Raw genomic sequence first — 18,203 nt, 5'->3', positions numbered from 1 at the left:
GTTTGTCACTGTGGGCCTTTGAGGCCTCTTTTGCTCAAGTTTCCCTCAGCGCGACACTCAGACCATTTCCTGTTGCTTTCTGATGAAGAAGCAGGCAGCACGATGTCTGCCTGCATGCCCCCATGCTCTCCACCATGATGATAATGGACTGACTAAACCTCTGAACTGTACGTGAGCCACCCCAACTAAATGTTTTCCTTTATAAGAGCGTTCATGGTCAGTGGTCATGGTGCCTCTTCACAGCAATAGAAACCCCAGCTAAGCCAGGGACACACTCAGATACCCGCTTGCTCCTTTTCCTCTAGGTTACCTGGGCTCCTTAAGCTTGCTAACAAGCTTAGACTTCCTCAGCTGTTGAATCTGGCTCATTATCCTCATCACTCATGACGATGCCAACAGTACACAGGAACTTCAGAGCTCTCCACTGTCACTGTTCATCAATTAACAGTCTGCAGGAAGGGGAGTGCAGGGTAGAAAGTCACCATCACCCGGAACCTGAATAGCGAGAATGGTTACACCGGAAGCTGATCCAGAGTCTCAGCTGGCAGGGGAACCTGGTGCAGATGGACAGGGGGCTCTCGAAGACTGTCACCTGATGAGAATGAGAATCAGGGTGGGGGTTAGCTTAGTCCCTTAACGTGATGTTAAGATGCATTTCCTAACACATTGTCAACTACAGGAATTTGCAGGGACTCATGGAGAGGAAGACAGAGCAATAGGCAAACTAAGCCTGTGCTCCAGCTCTGCCGCACCACCCGCCGCCTGCTGATTAAAATCTCCAGACTGGCTTGTTGTCAGGTCATCAAGAAATCTGGGTCTGGTCCCAGGTTGCCTTCTGACATGCTATATAACTCAGAGCCAATCTCTTTGCCTGTTTGCTCTCTGGAGGATACATGACTTATCTCAAAGGAGTCCTTTAAAAAGATGAATGGCAACACACACACATGCGCACATGCACACACACACGCACTTGCACATGCATGTGCACACACCACACACACACACACACACACACACACAAGCCTGAAAATGTTCCTGGATGTAATTTGGAAAGGAGGCAAAAATTTTAAGTTACAGTCTATCTCATGGACAGTGGGGTCTGTCTAGCAACAGACTGTGACTTAGTAGCAACTTTGGGATGAAGAAGAAAAGGACACAATAGTGAGCTGCTGGCTTCAGTGGGGTTGAGTGGAGAGCCGGGGAGTTCCCAGACTTTGGAAAGGTAATTGTCTGGTTTCCTATGCTGACTTGGGTGAATCTATGTAACTCTGTCACCTAATCAGAATTTTGTCTGAATCCAGAATTTAGATCCACGACCTTAAACAGTTGCACCATGTAAATGACATTCAGAATTAAATACAAGAAAATTTATTAGTATTGTGTCTATGTAGGCCAGGTAACTATGAGCTCAGAGATCCACCTGTCTCTGCCTGTCTAGTGCTGGTATTAAGTTGGGTGCCACTGCTACCCAGCTAATTAGTTTTTAATGGGTGCTGAAGACTGGGGTTCCTGGATTCTTTAAGGTCTTAGACGTCCACCTGAGCAAGACTCAGAAGACTATATTCGGAAGTCTATCCAGCTCTGGCTGTGGCACAGCTGCTCACAGACGGCTATGGTGGGACAGTCCAGTGGATTTGCTCCAAGCTGAGGAGCTAAGCTTGAATCTCTCTGGTCCCCTAGAATGCCTAAAGATGAACAGGGATGCAAGTACTAAATAGTCCACTGTGGCTATTGCTTAGATACATGGGGGTGGGCACACAGACTGACTCACAACCCCTAAGCCTCATTCATAGCCATTTGCCTACATTTCTGTCTATTTGCTACAGGTTGTGGGGAAGCTCCTGGGCACCTGTAAGACTCATCTTTGTAATCCATACAAAGGAGGAGAAGCCTGACTTTGTAACTCTCTTGGTCTCCCTGGGAATCAGCAGACAAAACAACAGTGGCCTATCTCTGCCATCCCAGAGACTTCTATCCCTTCTATCTTCATGATATTCCCATGGTAACCCTCTGGGAGGGAGAGAAGGGATAGTGTGCACAGAGAAGCTATTTTTAGATTCCGGACCAGATGCTTTGACAAATCTGTTGAGGGATAGAAAAATGAATCAAATATAGACAATTTTTTGGTCAAAGAAATTCTCATTTAGAATTCACATTATAAAACTGGAAAATAAAAATAAATAAAACTGGAAAATATCTTCAAAACTCAGCCAAATATTCCTACTTCTAGGCAGGTATATTTCTAAGTTATACCTAATACCCTATTGTAATATATAACCATAGTCCCCAACCCCAATCTAGCCATGTACATTCATCTCTGCTCTCAGACTGAAGGCGTTGGCATTGAGATTGAATATAATTCAGAGTGTGGACTACATGACTCTGGGCAAACCCTTTGTTTAGACTGTGCTGCCATTAACACTGGATAAATCTTTGCGGTGCTCGTCTTGTGCTCTGAGTCACTGGCCCTTCTCCATTCATGTTTTTGAAATGTAAGGATATGATTTTATGAAAATTGTAGCCTCCCTTATGAATATCATATTACTCCTAGGTTAAAGGCACTGGAGATTTAAAGTAGCCATAAAATGCAAGATGATACGAACCCTTCAGACATTTCTAGAGGGGTTTAGTAATATGTAGTTTCCCCTTCTTTATGCTTCATCTAAGAAAGGACTTCTCTTTTTCTCTCATCCTATTGCACTTGTATGGAGTGTTTTCCCCTGGATTTTTACAGGGATAGTTGAGTTGGGTCTGGGCCACTGGGACCACTCCTCCAAGGTAAGGGGGTAGAACCTCAGATATCAATGCAAACCTTAGCTGAGATGGGGCCACGGACCCAGACATGACCCTTGGCAGCAGATCTCTTCAGACCATATAAATCTGTTGTTTTTATCTCTATTCCATGGCTGTGAATGTGAAGAGGAGCAGCTGACCCAAGAGCGCCTGCTTTGTTCCTAAGAGTCTAAATTTAAAATGTGGAGATGGTCTATTTCTGTGGTTGATTACCTTCATTTCCCCCTCATATTTTGTGTGTTTTCAATCTTAAACATTCCATACTGGAAATGCCACCTTTTTTTTCTGTTTAACTTTGAACACTGAGCTACCATTTAAACCCTTCTCAGCCATGTCTATAGTCTCTCTCAGACTTCTCAGCAAACCAGCTAGACATAGGTCATTATTATCACATTTTACAGATAATAATGCTGAGGCTTCCTAACTCATTGACTTCCCAAGCACACACAGAGTCTGGGTCCATACCCAAGTGTATCTAATTGACAATGCCCTGCTCTCTCTACTAGTAGTCTATATTACAATAGAAATTACATCTTGATGTTCCCGAACAGCCCGTGTATTAAAAGCTTGATTCCATGTATTTAAAGCTTGATTTCAAGAGAGGAGATGCTGGGAAACAGTAATATATTTAAAAGATAGAAAGCTAGAAGATGGCCTTTTGATCACTGAGTTGCGCCCTCTAGCGTTGGAACTATGGCCCCTTGCTCACTTTTGCCTCATAAAGTAAACTGTTCAACTCCACCACATAATCCCACTTTAAGCCCAAAGGAATTGAATCTGTCAGTCTGGGACTGAAACTTCTCAACCTGTGAACTGAAATAGATCTTTTCTCTTGATAAGTTGATTTCCTCAAGCATTTGTTATAGTGACAGAAATTGAACATACGTCATATTCAGCTTTCAGATACATTGGTCCATATAAGGTTCTTTAAAGCATTTTTTAAAATTAGGTAAAACCATTTACAAATCAGATAATCTCCTAAATTCAGAATTTTACATACAAAACAATTATGTTTGACAACACTAGGGTCACATGCCTACAACCTGATGACTTCCTGAACCATTTAATCTTGTTGTATTGTTGTTTTAAATAATCTTAACCCTGTTGTGTTAGTTGGTTTTACATGCCAGTGTGATGAAATGTCTACAATAATCAGCTTAATAGGAAGGAACATTTATTTCAACTCAGGTTTCAGGACTTGTATTCCGTGGTCGGAATGTAAGGAAGACTAAAGTTCTCATTGGATTACTGTGGCATTTCTGGGGCAGGGCTCCCAGGCAAGTGGCTTCAGGTGTCTGATTTATCAGAAAGTATAAAAAAGACTCTTAGAACAATTGTCACCTTGCCTTGGGGTATTTTTTTTGCCTCTACTGTTGTTTTTAATAAAAATACTCATTTTTATTTTCAGTTCCTCAATTGGCCCCTCTGTCCCCTTGTGTTGGCTTCTATAGACTCCCATTCTGTACCACCCAATCCTTATTCCCTGTGACAGCGACTTTTCGTTGCATGTTGGAGGCCTGTCCCTCATCACCATCCACAGATGCTGTGCTGTTTCACCTTCAGAATCGTCCTGTGGGTCAGAGTGTATTAGTTACGGGATACTCTGGATCGTCTCAGAATTTCTCCCTGGTTAAATGCGAACCTTTTTTGCTTTGTAGCAGCGTTTCATCAGACATTCAGCCTTCTCCCTCCTGGATTGAAGAGACAGATACAGATATTGAACAACTTCTCCATAATAAAAGTTCAGCTGCTCATTACTTTACCACATGGTATCCCTTGTGTGTTTTCATCAATAGTAAACTTATTTGACATGATATTTAGAAAGGAAAAACAGCCCAAACACATCACTTAAATTATGTTGTTATTTTTTGCTAAATTCTTTTTTTTTTTTTTTTAGACAGGGTTTTTCTGTAGCTTTGGAGCTAGCTCTTGTAGACCAGGCTGGCTTTGAACAGAGATCTGCTTGCTCCTGCCTCCCGAGTGCTGAGATTAAAGGCGTGCACCACTACCACCTGGCGCTAAATTCTAAATTGCAATAATTTGCTTCAGGTTTTTCTAAATTTTATTTATTTGTTTACTGTTTTATAAATTATTTGAAAGTTACTACATAAAGTAATTTGCTCTGTTGTGATCTTTCATTCACACACACGCACGCATGCACACACACACATGCACACACACACACACACACATACACACACACACACTTCTTTTTAAACATTTCTTTTGTGTATATATGTACCTATATGGAGGTCAGAGGAAAACTTGTGGGAGGTAGTTCTCTCTACCATGTGGGCTCCTGAGATGGAGCTTAGGTCATGGGGCATGGTGGCAAGCCTGTTGAGCCATCTAACCAGCACTATTATATTTTATTTTTATTTATTCTGATATTGTGTGAATGTCCTTTGCCTCCTTCACCGCCTAAATATTCATTTATGATTTTCTGTTCCATATGTTCCATCTTCCTTCTTTACCTTCTATCATTTCTTTTGCCCTTTATATAATAAATAAACACACACACATATGTAATCTAGATTCGGCATATGAAAAAAAAAACTTCTGGTTTCATCAACTCTTCTACTAAAGAATACATGACTCCTGCTGGGCTGTGATGGAGCACAACTTTATCTTAGTACTCAGGAGGCAGAGGCTTCTCTGTGAATGTGGTGTCAGCCTGGTCTACAGCTCGAGTTCCAGGACAGCCAGGGCTACATGAAGAAACCCTGTCAAAGGGCTACATGAAGAAACCCTGTCAAAACAAAACAAAACAAAACAAAACAAAACCCAGCAACAAACATGACTCTGAATTTTCAAAGTGCTCATTCAACTTCTGTGAGTGTCTTTAATATATAGGATATTTACTCATAGCTTTTCGTTTGAGCTGTGCACACATAGTAAAATCTAAGCAAGTCAAAGCAAATAGATTTACACTGTTCTGCTTCCCTTCCAGCAACCATCAGCTGACCTGGAATTTGACCGGGTGGTGATTTACACAACCTGTCTTCGTGTGGTGAGAACAACCTTTGAGAGATGTGAACTGGTTAGAAAGATCTTCCAAAACCATCGAGTAAAATTCGAAGAGAAAAACATAGCTCTGAATGGAGACTATGGGAAGGAGTTGGACGAACGATGCAGGCGTGTCTCCGAGGCGCCTTCCCTCCCTGTCGTGTTCATTGACGGCCATTATCTCGGGGTAAGTATTCTGCAGAAGGAAAGCCTTGTCATATGTATCTAGAAACTGTATGGAAAGATGACTTGTGACAGGACCACCCCGACGTTTGCTATTTGGAGGGGCTCAGACCAAAAGGCTTGGAGTTTTATTTCTATTCCAATCAGTGCCCTGCTATGCTGCTCATCCCAGGGAAGCATGGTGAGATAAAATCAGTGTGAAATTGCTTTGTTGAATAGCAATCCATTCCTGACATGCTCAGTTAGCTTTGACTTTTAAAAGCTGACCCAAGATGAAACTACATTTTTAGTGTAAGCAAGAAAAATAGAATATTTATAAGAGAAACATTTGCAAATTTCCTTAATTCTCTGTTATCAAATATTCAGTTTCTTACCTAATGATACAAAAATGGCAGCTTTCTAATGAGGTCTGGAGCCAGTTTTATCTGCTTATTGTTTAATATCACTTTTTGAGTTTGGTCATGTGGCAGTGTGACACAGATGCAGGCTTGCAGAAAGAACCTAACTTCCAGGAGAGCAACAAATATGCCTCCCTCCTTCTTGTTCTTTGATTATCACTGCTAGTGTGGTTGACTCCCTTAGATCTATGCACACACTCAGGGAAAACACCCCGGGAGGAGGCTTTTCAGAGGAAGAGCCTAGGGGGCATATCAACCACTGAGTGGTGCTGCCAACCAAATGATCCCTCATCGGAGATCAAAGACTTTCAAACCTTAGAAGGGTACTTGGATCTTGGTCACCCTCAGCGTCTGATCTTAACTTTTAACTTTGAGGGACAGAGGAAAATCCAGATTGGGAGGGATTCCTGCTTGGTTTCCAGGACCTTGTGTTTCTTACACTGACTGCAGCCCTTGTAGTTAGAGACAGCTTATTATCTAAGGGAAAGATAAATGTCATGAATCCAGGATTACTTAGCTTTGGTGATGTGCAATGTTATTTTAAACAGAACTGGATAAGAACTACCTTTTGAAATAAAGGAATTTTGACTTGAGTATTGATCCTCTATCCACTGTATTTATACATTCTTAGCTCCCACAAAATAGTGGCTTTGGCAGAAGTGTTAAAAATAAGGACAGTGATGGCGATATCGTCTATTGCCTTCTCAGCCTTATTTTATGCTCGGCATATGTTTGACCCTCAGGATGCTCAACTCTCAGCCCTTCCCATGGCTGTAGTATGGAGAGGCATGGCGGTCTATCTCACTTAGGAGAGGCATGGCATCTGACTGAGCCATCTACCTCACTTCCTTCTTCCTGTTCTGTCTACTTCACCCACCTAAGGGCTGGCCAAGGCAGTTTGTTTATTAGCCAATGAGAATCCTCCATCACATGGCTATTGGAGAAGAAGCAAATGATGGACTCCAGGCGGCATTGTTTTAAATCCCTGCTCTGATACTCGTCATGTGACACTGGAATGACAATAAGCCTGACCCCATAGGCTGATTGCAAGAATTCAAAGAGAGGAACAATGCAGATTTACAAAAATTACTAAGAAAGTCCTCTTTCCCAAAGGAGTAAAAGCCTTTGCTTCAAGTAACATAGCTAACCAGGGGGAATGGACGGGAGTCTAGGTTAGCTCTGTCTGATGTTCCTAACCCTTGCTTTGTGAAAGACCCTTATACAGAAAGGGACGTTACTATGTAGTGCCAGCACTTAGGAGAGGGAACTAAGATTGGCTGGACCTGTTGCGGGAGCTCCTTCTGCTCCTTCAGCCAATAGCCACTGAGATACCAGCCCATTGGGGCGTGGTCTCTCTTTTTAAAAATGCGGCCACTTCCCTCCGCTCGCTCTCTGGCTTCCGGCTCCGCTTCTGATGACTAGGCTCCCTTCCTGATTGCGCAGAGGGCTGTTGTCTGGGACGGTGATCTGTAAGTTTTTTCCCCTTTAAATAAATAACCATTCTATTAATCATAATTCCAAACTGGTGTGGGATTGTTTGTGATTTACACCATCATGGACCCATGACTTGTTATGCAGCTTCCTCACATTCAATTCTTCCCTCCCTGTCTTCCTCCCTAAACAAAGGATAGGATCCATTCACCGGCCAGGGGACTGTCACTTACAAGGATTGTATACTGTGGCTGAGCATGTAGCTCCAGTGGTAGAGTGCTTCTCTAGTAACACAAAGCCCCGGGTTCTACCCCAGCACTCCATAATATGGGGGTGGTAACACATACTTGTAATTCTAGCACGGATACTGGGGAGGAGTCAGAAGTTCAAGGCGCTCAGTTATGCAGTGAGTTTGAGGCTACTCCAGGATTCATTAGACCCCATCTTAAAACACAAGAACAAAAAAAAAAAAAAAAAACAAGCAGGCAAAGAAAGATAGATGGAGACTTTTGCCTTTTAACTAGGGAAGTATTCTGATAATGTAAAATATTTTTTACTATATGTCTTAGGGTTTTATGGTTTGAAGAGACCCCATGACCAGGCAGCTCTTATGAAGGAAAGCAGTTAATTGGGGCTGGCTTACAGTTCACAGGGCTAGTCAGTTATTGTCGCAGCAGGAAGCATGGGAGAATGCAGGGAGACATGGTACTTGAGAGGTAGCTGAGAGTTCTATCTCTGGATCCATAGGCAGCAGGAAGAGACAGTGAGCCCCTGGCCTGTGTTGGGGTTCTGAAACCTCAAAACCCACCTCTAGTGATACACTTATCCAACAAGACTAAGCTTACTCTAACAGGACAAACCTCCTAATAGTGCCACTCCCTATGTGCCTATGGGGGTCATTTTTGTTCCAACCACCATACTGTATAAATTCAATTACAGTGAAACTATAGGTTAATGGAAACTAAAATTAATGGAAAACTGCCAGTGTAGTTTTTATTTTTATTTTTTAACTCTTTGCTCTTTGGAGTCTAACACCCAGCTCCTAAATAAATACACAGAGACTCATTCTTATGAATACCTGGCCGGCTCTAGTTTGGCTTGTTTCTAGTCAGGTTTTCTTAACTTACATTATCCCGCCTGTCTACCTTTTGTTTCTGGGCTTTTACCTTTATATACCTTTCTTTCCTTCTTACTCCATGGCTGGCTGTGTGATTGGGTGGCTGGGCCCTGTTGTCTTCCTCTCCTTTTCTCGCTCTTCCCTCTTCTCTTTTTCTCCTTGTATGTATTCTCTCTGCCTGGAAACTCCACCTATCCCTCTCCTGCTCAGCTATTGGCCATTCAGCTCTTTATTAGACCAATCAGGTATTTTAGGCAGGGAAAGTAACACAGCTTCATGGAGTTAAACAAATGCAGCATAAAAGAATGCAATACATCTTTGCATCACTAAACAAATATTCCACAGCATAAAAGAAGGCAGCACATCCAGCATCCTCAGGTATGAGGTTCGCCCCACTTAGATGCTGCTCCCCCCGCCCATTGCCATCCAATGCAAAAATGTCTGTATGCTTCTGAGGCGATGTACCAGACCATGGTACCTGACCTGCCATTTGTCTTTCAGATGGATGGACAGAGGTGGTGAAGGGTGCAAATAAGGTCATGATCCTGGCTCTTTCTCAGTTGTGTCTTTCCTCTGATCTTTCTGTGCACACTCAGCACCAAGCAGAGAGAGGCTACTGGGAGTAACTCCACCGCTTCTGTAATTTCAATCTGCTGCTCTGCACCTGGAGGGAATCAGGAAAAGGAGGCATTTTCTTCTTCCTTCTCAGAAGGGGAGAATGACTGGAGGGAATCAGGAAAAGGAGGCATTTTCTTCTTCCTTCTCAGAAGGGGAGAATAATTTCTAACCCTACAAGACAGGATGGTGGGGCCCTGAATATCTTGTATAACAGTCCTCCAAAACCAGCCAGCTGTTATTTGCATTTCGATGCAGAACCATCAGTGAAATACCTTCCACTATAATGAGTAGTGGCTGCGCAGTTCATGGATCTGAAATGGAAGGATGCCCTCTGCTGGGTTTTGGCAGATTATGAAACATTGCTCTTAGGGAGGAAAATTTGGCTGCTGCTGCTGACTTCCTAACATCTGTGGTGCTTTAAACTGTCACAGGAAGCCATTTAAGTGAGTTTTAGATTAGGTGAGTGAGAATAATTGGGATGTGGGAATCATTTATACAGTACAACTTTCTTTAAAGAGGGATGAATAAAACAGCCAGAGAGAGAGAGAGAGAGAGAGAGAGAGAGAGAGAGAGAGAGAGAGAGAGAGAGAGAGAGAGACACAGAGACACAGAGACACAGAGACACAGAGACACAGAGAGACACAGACAGAGAGACACAGACAGAGAGAGAGAGACACAGAGAGAGACAGAGAGACAGAGAGGAGGACAGGGAAGATGGAAAAGATTCAGACAGACTTCAGACAGAGAGATAGGACAGGGAGAGAAGGGAAGTGTTTGGTAGCTTTCTTGCTGATTTACCATCATCACCAACACCCAAGTGGGTGATGCTGGCTGAATTCACTGTGTTCTTCCAAGAGAGGTCAATGAGCTCAACGAGCAAGAATGGGAGAAGCAAGAATACTTTTCCTATAGTTCCTGACTCCAACAAAGCTAGTAACTGAAGATTGAAAGACTTGATGAGAAAAAATTAGTTTAGTAAATAAAATTTTTACTGCCTAGAGATGCTTTCTGGTGTTGGGGGGATGGGGGTACATTCAGCTCAGAAGTGGTTTCAATAATTCTTCTGGTGTTTTGACATCAGAACATAGTTCCATAAAAAGATTATACTCTACAAACTTAGTCTAAGTAACCTTAGACATTCCACTAAGGAATGGGCTAGCAATCATGATTTTTCTGCACCAACCATTAAATCTACAATGGAAACATAAAAAGTTCACATTGGAATGGAGCTACAAACAAAAATGAGCACAAATCACATCATGGCAAACAGTCACTGATCTACAGAGACCTCTTTAAGAAGCTGATGCTCAGGTCTCACAGCCAACAATTCGCTATCTACTTAAAGTATCTTATTGCTTCATTTAAGAATGAAGGCATTTACTGCTGAGCTCAGCTTTTCACCCTAGGAATAGAGACTGCAGGAACATTTCTAAACATTTCTAAGGATTATTCTTGAACTGCAGCAATAAAACTATAAAGAAAGTATTCCGGTAGGAGCTGCACAGTTTATGCCTTCAGTTGTATTTACAAAGGAGATAACAAGTTTTTAAAAGGATGTTATGAAGGAGACAATGATTTCAGTGATTAAAGTTAATTTAGAATGAACAGAGAATTTTTGTTAGGGGTTAGTATAGACTAAGTGGGCAGTGAATGTGTAGTAGTAACCTGCAGATATCCTGGGCGTTCACACTCTTCAGCTCTATTCACTGGCTGGCTTTCCCAGAACAACTGCTGGTCCAGCAAGCTCCATACACGGTAAGTATAAGTAGCACCAGAAAATAAACTTTAAAATCATATATATTTTAGTCACTAGTAAAGACTAAAGATTTTAACTAAGAAGAGCAAAGCATCCAAATGTTTTTTTCTTTTTTAAATTTTTTTTAAAATTAAGGCATAATTACATCACTTCCCTTCTTCCTTGTCTCCCTCTAACTTCCCGTTTCCTCTTCACTTCCTCTCAAACTGATGACCTCTTTATTGTTATCATATTTATATTATTTATTCCTACCTGAACACCCATACTTAACAGTTTGAGTGAGAAACCTACATGAGTGAGAAAATACAGTATTTGTCTGAGTTTGGGTTACCTCCCAAAATGCTTTTAATTCTTTCCATTTCCTTGAAAATTTCATAATTTTAGTTTCCCTTATGACTGAATTACATTAATTGTGTGTACAACATTTTTTTCTTTGTCTTTTTGTCTTTTTGAGACAGGGTTTCTCTTTGTAGCTTTAGAGCCTGTCCTGGAACTAGCTCTTGTAGACCAGGCTAGCCTCGAACTAACAGAGATTCTTCTGCCTCTGCTTCCCAAGTGCTGGGATTAAAGAGATGTGTCACCACTGCCGGGCTATGTTCAACATTTCTATTATCCAGCTCTCTGTTGATGAATATTGAGAGTAGCATTTCTGTGCTACTGTGACTAGAACAGCAACAAATCAGAATGTGCTGATGTCTCTGTTGTAGGATACAGAGTCCCTTGGGTACATGCCCAGGAGCGGTATAGCTGGTTCATATGGCAATTGTGTTTTAGCTTGAGATAGCCTTCACAAGCTTCTCCAGAAACCAACTCTTGTGTGTTAAATGCTCCAAGGGCTTTCCAGCAGATCTTTCTCAGGTCAGCCCCAGTGAGCAAAGACCTCCGAGCCTTCTTCCTGTCACTTGTGCTTTGATATCATTGACTTGACTAGAATCTACAATCAAGTCCAGGTTGAAGCCAGAAATGGACTGTACCTATTTACAGGAGGACTGTCTGCCCCTATAATTGTGCTATGCCTCAGAGCATACAATTTTCATAAGCACACACCATCAACTTGCCATTTTGTTTTTCAATTCTATAATGTGACCAGCAGCATCCTACTGTAGCATTGGCCAAATATTCCCTTTCAGCCTTGCAATTTTATCTGCTTATTACTCTTTCTCTCTAGTCTTATTCTTACAGAGGCAAGGAAAATTTTCTTTTCCCCTGGCTTTAGTCTCTCTCTCTCTCCTCTCTCTCTCTCTCTCTCTCTCTCTCTCTCTCTCTCTCTCTCTCTCTCTCTCTCTCTCTCTCTCGTATTCATTGGTGTGCAAGTGCACCTGTTTGCATGTGGGGGATTGAGGTACCCTCTGGTTCCTCAGGAATGCTACCCAACTCCTTTTTTTTCAAAGTCTCTCACTGTCTGGAAACTCAGGCTGGCCGGCCAATGAGCTCAGGTATTTGCCTCTGCTTCCCAGTACTGGTATTACCAAGTCCACCTATTAGAACATTGGTCCTGAAGGGTCAAACCTAAGTTTTCATGCTTCTATGGTATCTTGGTCACTATTCTGTTGCTGTGAAGAGACACCATGACCACAACAACTCTTGTAACAGAGAGCAGTTAATGTGGTCTTGCTTACAGTTTCGAGGCTTAGTCCATTATCATCATGGCAGGGAGCATGCATGGCCACAGGCATGGCAGGCACACTGCTGGAGAGGCAGCAGAGAGCTACATCCTCATTCACAGGCAGAGGGAGCAAGACTTGGTCAGGCAAAAGCCCACCCCCAGTGACACACTTCCTCCAACAAAGCCACACTTCCTAATCCTTCTAATTCTATCAAACAGATCAAACAGTTCTCCATTGCAACTAAGCTTTCAAATATCTGAGCCTTTGGAGGTCATTCTTATTCCAACCACCACACATGGCAAGTACTCTACCTACTGAGCTCTCTCTGCAGTCAACACCAAACTTTGGATTCTAATTTATCTCCCATACTGTACAGTCAACTCAATATTTTGAAAAGTCAGAAAGTAAGGACTTTGAAAACTGTTAATACACAATTCAGTTGTTTGCTCCTGAAACTTAATGCCATTGGAAGGAGTTTTGAGGCAGGCAGACACAGTCTTCTAAATTACACAGGAACAGCATCACCCACACAGTGCCTGCTTTTTTGTTTTTCGTTTTGTATTTTTTATCATTTTACACATCGAAACACATCATCACATAGCATAGGACTTCGTTCTCTCTTACTGCTGTAATTCTCTGCATGGCTGATGAGGGCCGTGGTGGTCCATTATTTAATACTCTACAGAATTCACAAAGCCTCAGGCTTAATTTGATGCGCTGGATTTGCCCACAGTAAAAGTTTAATACAGTTGTGTCTGTCTCAAACTGGGCCACAAATTAATGAGGGCATAGGTCACACCATGTATTAGAGCCCCCGAGGAACCAAACCATGTGCTTTTTCCTTTAAGTATTAGTTATTAATTACTCTCAATCTTATTGGACAGGAAATGTACTTGCATGTTATCAGTGTTTTCTTAGTTTTAAAGTTGCTTCAAAAATACGTCAGACAGTTTGAACACCATCAAATTCATGAATATAAGTAAGGTGAATGGAAAGTAGTAGAGAAAACTTCGGAGGCATCCATTTCCAACCACACTTGAAATCAGCATTTCAATGAAGGAAAGTATTGATTGCTTAGAATCTCGATTTTGACTCTAATGAACCATGATTTAATGTCTTCTCAGCCACCAGAGGGCTCTCTCACAACATAAGAACTATATTAAATATATAAGAAAGCAGAAATAGGATAAATCATTTGTAATAACCTTTCTGTAGACCCGAATAAAGAAATAAATGTCTTAAATATATAAATTACAATCAAATTTTCAAATTTAGATTTCTATTCAGAAAAGAATCACCCTAGGAAGAATAATTTTAACTAACGAGTCAAAAAACCTTTAAAGATTGGCAACTATTTTGTAACCTGGGGCTTAATTCTGGGTCAAACTCTTACATCATTCATTTCTATTTGACTGACAAACGGAGAGGAAAGTGGTGTGTTGTCTCTGAGCATGTCTGGCCCGAAGCACTCATTTTCTGTAAACAGATAGCTTGTACCTCGGAGATTATATATGATTACTGTTGAGTGAGTACCTCACCCAGGGATTTCACAAGCTGCAGCCCCTGAGTCCAGGTGCAGGCTTCCTTCTGCCTCGGTGGAATCAGCATGCGCTGTCTTATGGTTTTGTTTTCGTGTTAATCACACCTGGGGCTCCCAGTTGGATTGAGCTCAACCCAAGACACCTCTCCCTCCAAGAAAACAAAACAACAAAAAAATTAAGCTAAAGACTCAGCCATATGTTTCATCCTGACGGAGTCAGATGAGAAGAATAGCTATAATGAGCAGAATGGAGCACGCCATCTGGCCAACAGCAAGCACCGAGGCTGGACGAGTGGTTCACAGGCTCACTGTGGGCTGTCTCTAGAAGGAAACCAACAGGGGCTGGTGTTCAGTCTCCAGGGGCCGGTGAGCACATCTATTGTTTTGATTTCAGCTTTTCTTTCTGATTCATGCTGCCTGTCTGAGGCATTAAGAGTCTGGATGAGGAGTTTTGCTTTCCAAATTAATCTCTGTGGTACCCTAATAGCTCCTTCCTCCTTTCCATTAAGGGCTATGATGGAACTGAGAGGGATTTCAAACTCTTACAAATGCAAATGGTGTCTTCCATGCCACACTTTATTGTATGCTACATATATTTTCTCTTGAAAGACTTAAAATAAACAAAAAGGTTCAGGGGAGTAACTTGAAGTAAGAGTAAACCAAATGTCTGAACCTCTTTCAGGAAATCTGATGTCACTTGAGTTTCCCTGGCACTTGGCCTATCGTGCTAGCCCTCTGTGTGGAGTAGCATCTGAATCCAGTAGAACATTTCCTTTTTGCTCTATACTTTAAAATTAATCATATTGAAAACCTCGACTGAGCAAGCTGTCTAGCTGCTAAGCAAACAGCGAGTACTCTTTGGGTACACAGCACTGTGAAGTGTTCTAGACAGCCCAAAGACTTTAACTCACAGTTCTTCCAATCCAACTACAAGTCAAAGGAGTGTGTGGTGCTGGGTTGATGGACAGTGTTGTCTCATTCGGTGGTGCACTGTTTGTGGTAAGGACCAAATTAACAGCAGGAATAAAGTATTTAGAAAGGAGGGACACACACTTTAACTAGGAACATTAAGAAAGATTCCAAGAAGGATGAAGCATTTGAGCTGTGCTTTGGAACATACGTGTTGCAGGGGAGGGGCCCGCTTGTTTGTCCAGGCCGCCCAGCTAACTTAGCCCCAAAATAACCACACAGAAACTGTATCAATTAAGACACTGCTTGGACCATTAGCTCTAGTTTCTTATTGGCTAATTCTTACATCTTGATTTAACCCATTTCTAATAATCTGTATATCACCATGAGATCGTGACTTACCAGCAAAGTTCTGGCATATCTGACTCTGGCAGTGGCTCTATAGCGTCTCTCTCCTCTGCCTTCTTTCTCCCTGCCTACCTAAGTTCTGCCTTATCAACAGGCCAGGGCAGTTTCTTTATTCATTAACCAATGAAAGCAACACACAGACAGAAGGACCTCCTACACCACATAGGTAAGTTTGCAATAAGCAGATGGGAACATGTTCCTAGTTCTACACCACTGGTTTCCTTAGCATGGGGTTTCAGGAGAGAATAATGGTTACTGTGCCTGGTTATTTTAATGATCTTGATTCTCTCTAAGGAGGTATGATTCTTCTTAGTGCTGGGAAAGATCCACTGATGACATTTATGATAGAAAATCTCATCAATTCAAGGAAGTTTTTCTGAAGGACTTCCTGAACAACATAGATCTCTATGAATTATCAGTGTAATTAAAAAGAAAAAGAAAGAAAAAATAAAAAAGTTTTGTTGACTTTTCCTTACAGAGCACAGATGATGATAATTGCTTTCTATCGTATCCAACCTTACACTGGGGCTGTGAAATCAAAGACCAAAGGCATCAGAGTCCCTTTCTACCCCCTCACGGGGATCCTGAGGTATCTCTCAGTCACTGGAGTGTGCTGTGCTCTCGAGCTTGAAAAGAGTTGGGCTTGAACTTCAGTCTTCAAATTTCCCTTGAGTGATTCTGAGAGTGAAATCCAGGCACCTGAGGACCCAGGGGAGGTGGAGTCCTCTTAATAGTAAGATATTCTCTGAGAATCTGGCTTCCACTGCCTATTGAACTCTGTTACTTGGGGAAATAGGGAAAGACCTACATTTATGAGTTTTACAAGTCAAAATAAGAAATAAATCAACTCTTTTCTCTCACTGACTGGAAGTACTGATAACAGAATGACTTAGTCATTTGTTAGACCAGGGGTGCTGTGATCCTTTAGTGCAGTTCCTTAGAGCAGTGGTTCTCTGCCTTCCCAACACTGCGGCACTTCAGTTCAGTTCCTCATGCTGTGGGGACCCCAACCCAAACATCATCTGCATTGCTACTTCATAACTAATTTCGCTACTATTATGAATCATGATGTAAATGTCTGATATGCTGATGGTCTTAAGTGATCCCTGTGGAAAAGATTATTCAACACACAAAGGCATTGAAACCTATGGGTTAAGAACAACGGTCTTAGACAGCGAGTACAATAAAAATGAAAATAAGGTCTGTCCTGAAGATTGCCATGTTCAGCCATTCTAGCGACAATAAGACTCATGTTAAAGAGCAGTTCTTCAGTATAACCATTCAAAGTTATTTAAAAATATACTACAACATGTTGTATCAGAAATATTAGCTTAATACAAACAGAATAAAATGTTCAGCTACACTTTCTATACAGTATGTGTACACACACACACACATATTCACACTTCACTTCATCATTGAATAACTTAACACTTTGGGAAGTAGTTAATATGTGCATGAAACCTTTTCATACTGAATGGGCCCTTAAGAGAATTTAGTAGTCACATAGGTATGTGCCCTTTACTTACCAGAAGTCTGCACCAAGACTGAAGATCAATGTAATGTCAATATGCAACTTAAAATTAATCAGAATATGATTAAGTTATGACCAGAGGAGGGAGCAATGAATGAGAGAGTTGTAAGAAAAGCTGGGCACATTAGGCTGGGCTCTGGAGACTCTCACACAGGACGTTATTTTGAGGGCTTGTCTGTCATGTGCCCATCTGTAGTATAGTTCCCACACTGTGTGGCTGACTGGTTTGTGTGTCTGTCATGTGAACATCTGCAATATAGTTCACACCCTCAGGCTCACCCACTCCTCCCATCCTTAATCCTGGTTTTGATGGACTGAAACTGGGCACCAAAAGAAACCTTCCTTCTCTTCAGTTTCATTTGTCAAGAACTTGGTCAGAGCTGTGAGATAAATAACTAACAGAAAAAGCAGAAATCCAATCACTCTTTCATAACCCCTTGCTCTGCAGACAGAGTGAGCTTTCTAGAGCGATGGCTTCAGGCCTGTGTGAGCATTACTCTTTGCCTCAGGGTTCATGTCTACAAAGGGGGCAGTTATGAGCTATTTCTTACATGAAACTGGCAGGTCTTTTTTGTGTGTGTGCAATGGATCCAGACTCTGCTAGGAAATGACACCAGGTCATATGTTCCCTTACTTTCCACCAGCTGTGAATAGCCTCAAAAGGATCTTAAAGTGTCTGTGACACAACATATTTCAAAAGTGGTTTATAACCTTTAAAGATATGTACTTAAAAAGTTACTCACCTGGACATTCTAGAATGGGATAGCAGTACTTCCTGGTCTCTGCACGACCAGTTTCACCCTACTTTATATGATTCTTGTGTTAGGGATCTAGGGATATCAGTATACAATGCCACAGACTTAGTGGCCCAAACAACAGATCTGGGGAGTCAAAATTCAAGGT

General features: G+C 41.8%; 1 protein-coding gene across 1 annotated transcript in view; it reads left to right on the top strand.

The window, feature by feature from the left end:
- The window catches only part of Grxcr1 (glutaredoxin and cysteine rich domain containing 1), a 93,557-nt gene that overhangs the window by 40,195 nt on the left and 35,159 nt on the right, over window positions 1–18,203 (top strand). Inside the window, exon 2 of the mRNA XM_038317560.1 lies at window positions 5,744–5,986. Coding sequence (XP_038173488.1) covers window positions 5,744–5,986 — 243 coding nt within the window. The remainder of the gene's footprint in view (window positions 1–5,743; window positions 5,987–18,203) is intronic.

The sequence above is a fragment of the Arvicola amphibius genome, chromosome 1 (assembly GCF_903992535.2).
Source record: "Arvicola amphibius chromosome 1, mArvAmp1.2, whole genome shotgun sequence".
In the NCBI taxonomy this organism is placed as follows: Eukaryota; Metazoa; Chordata; class Mammalia; order Rodentia; family Cricetidae; genus Arvicola; species Arvicola amphibius.
Note: the sequence above shows the minus strand (reverse complement) of the source record. Positions and strands in the feature narration are given on the sequence as shown.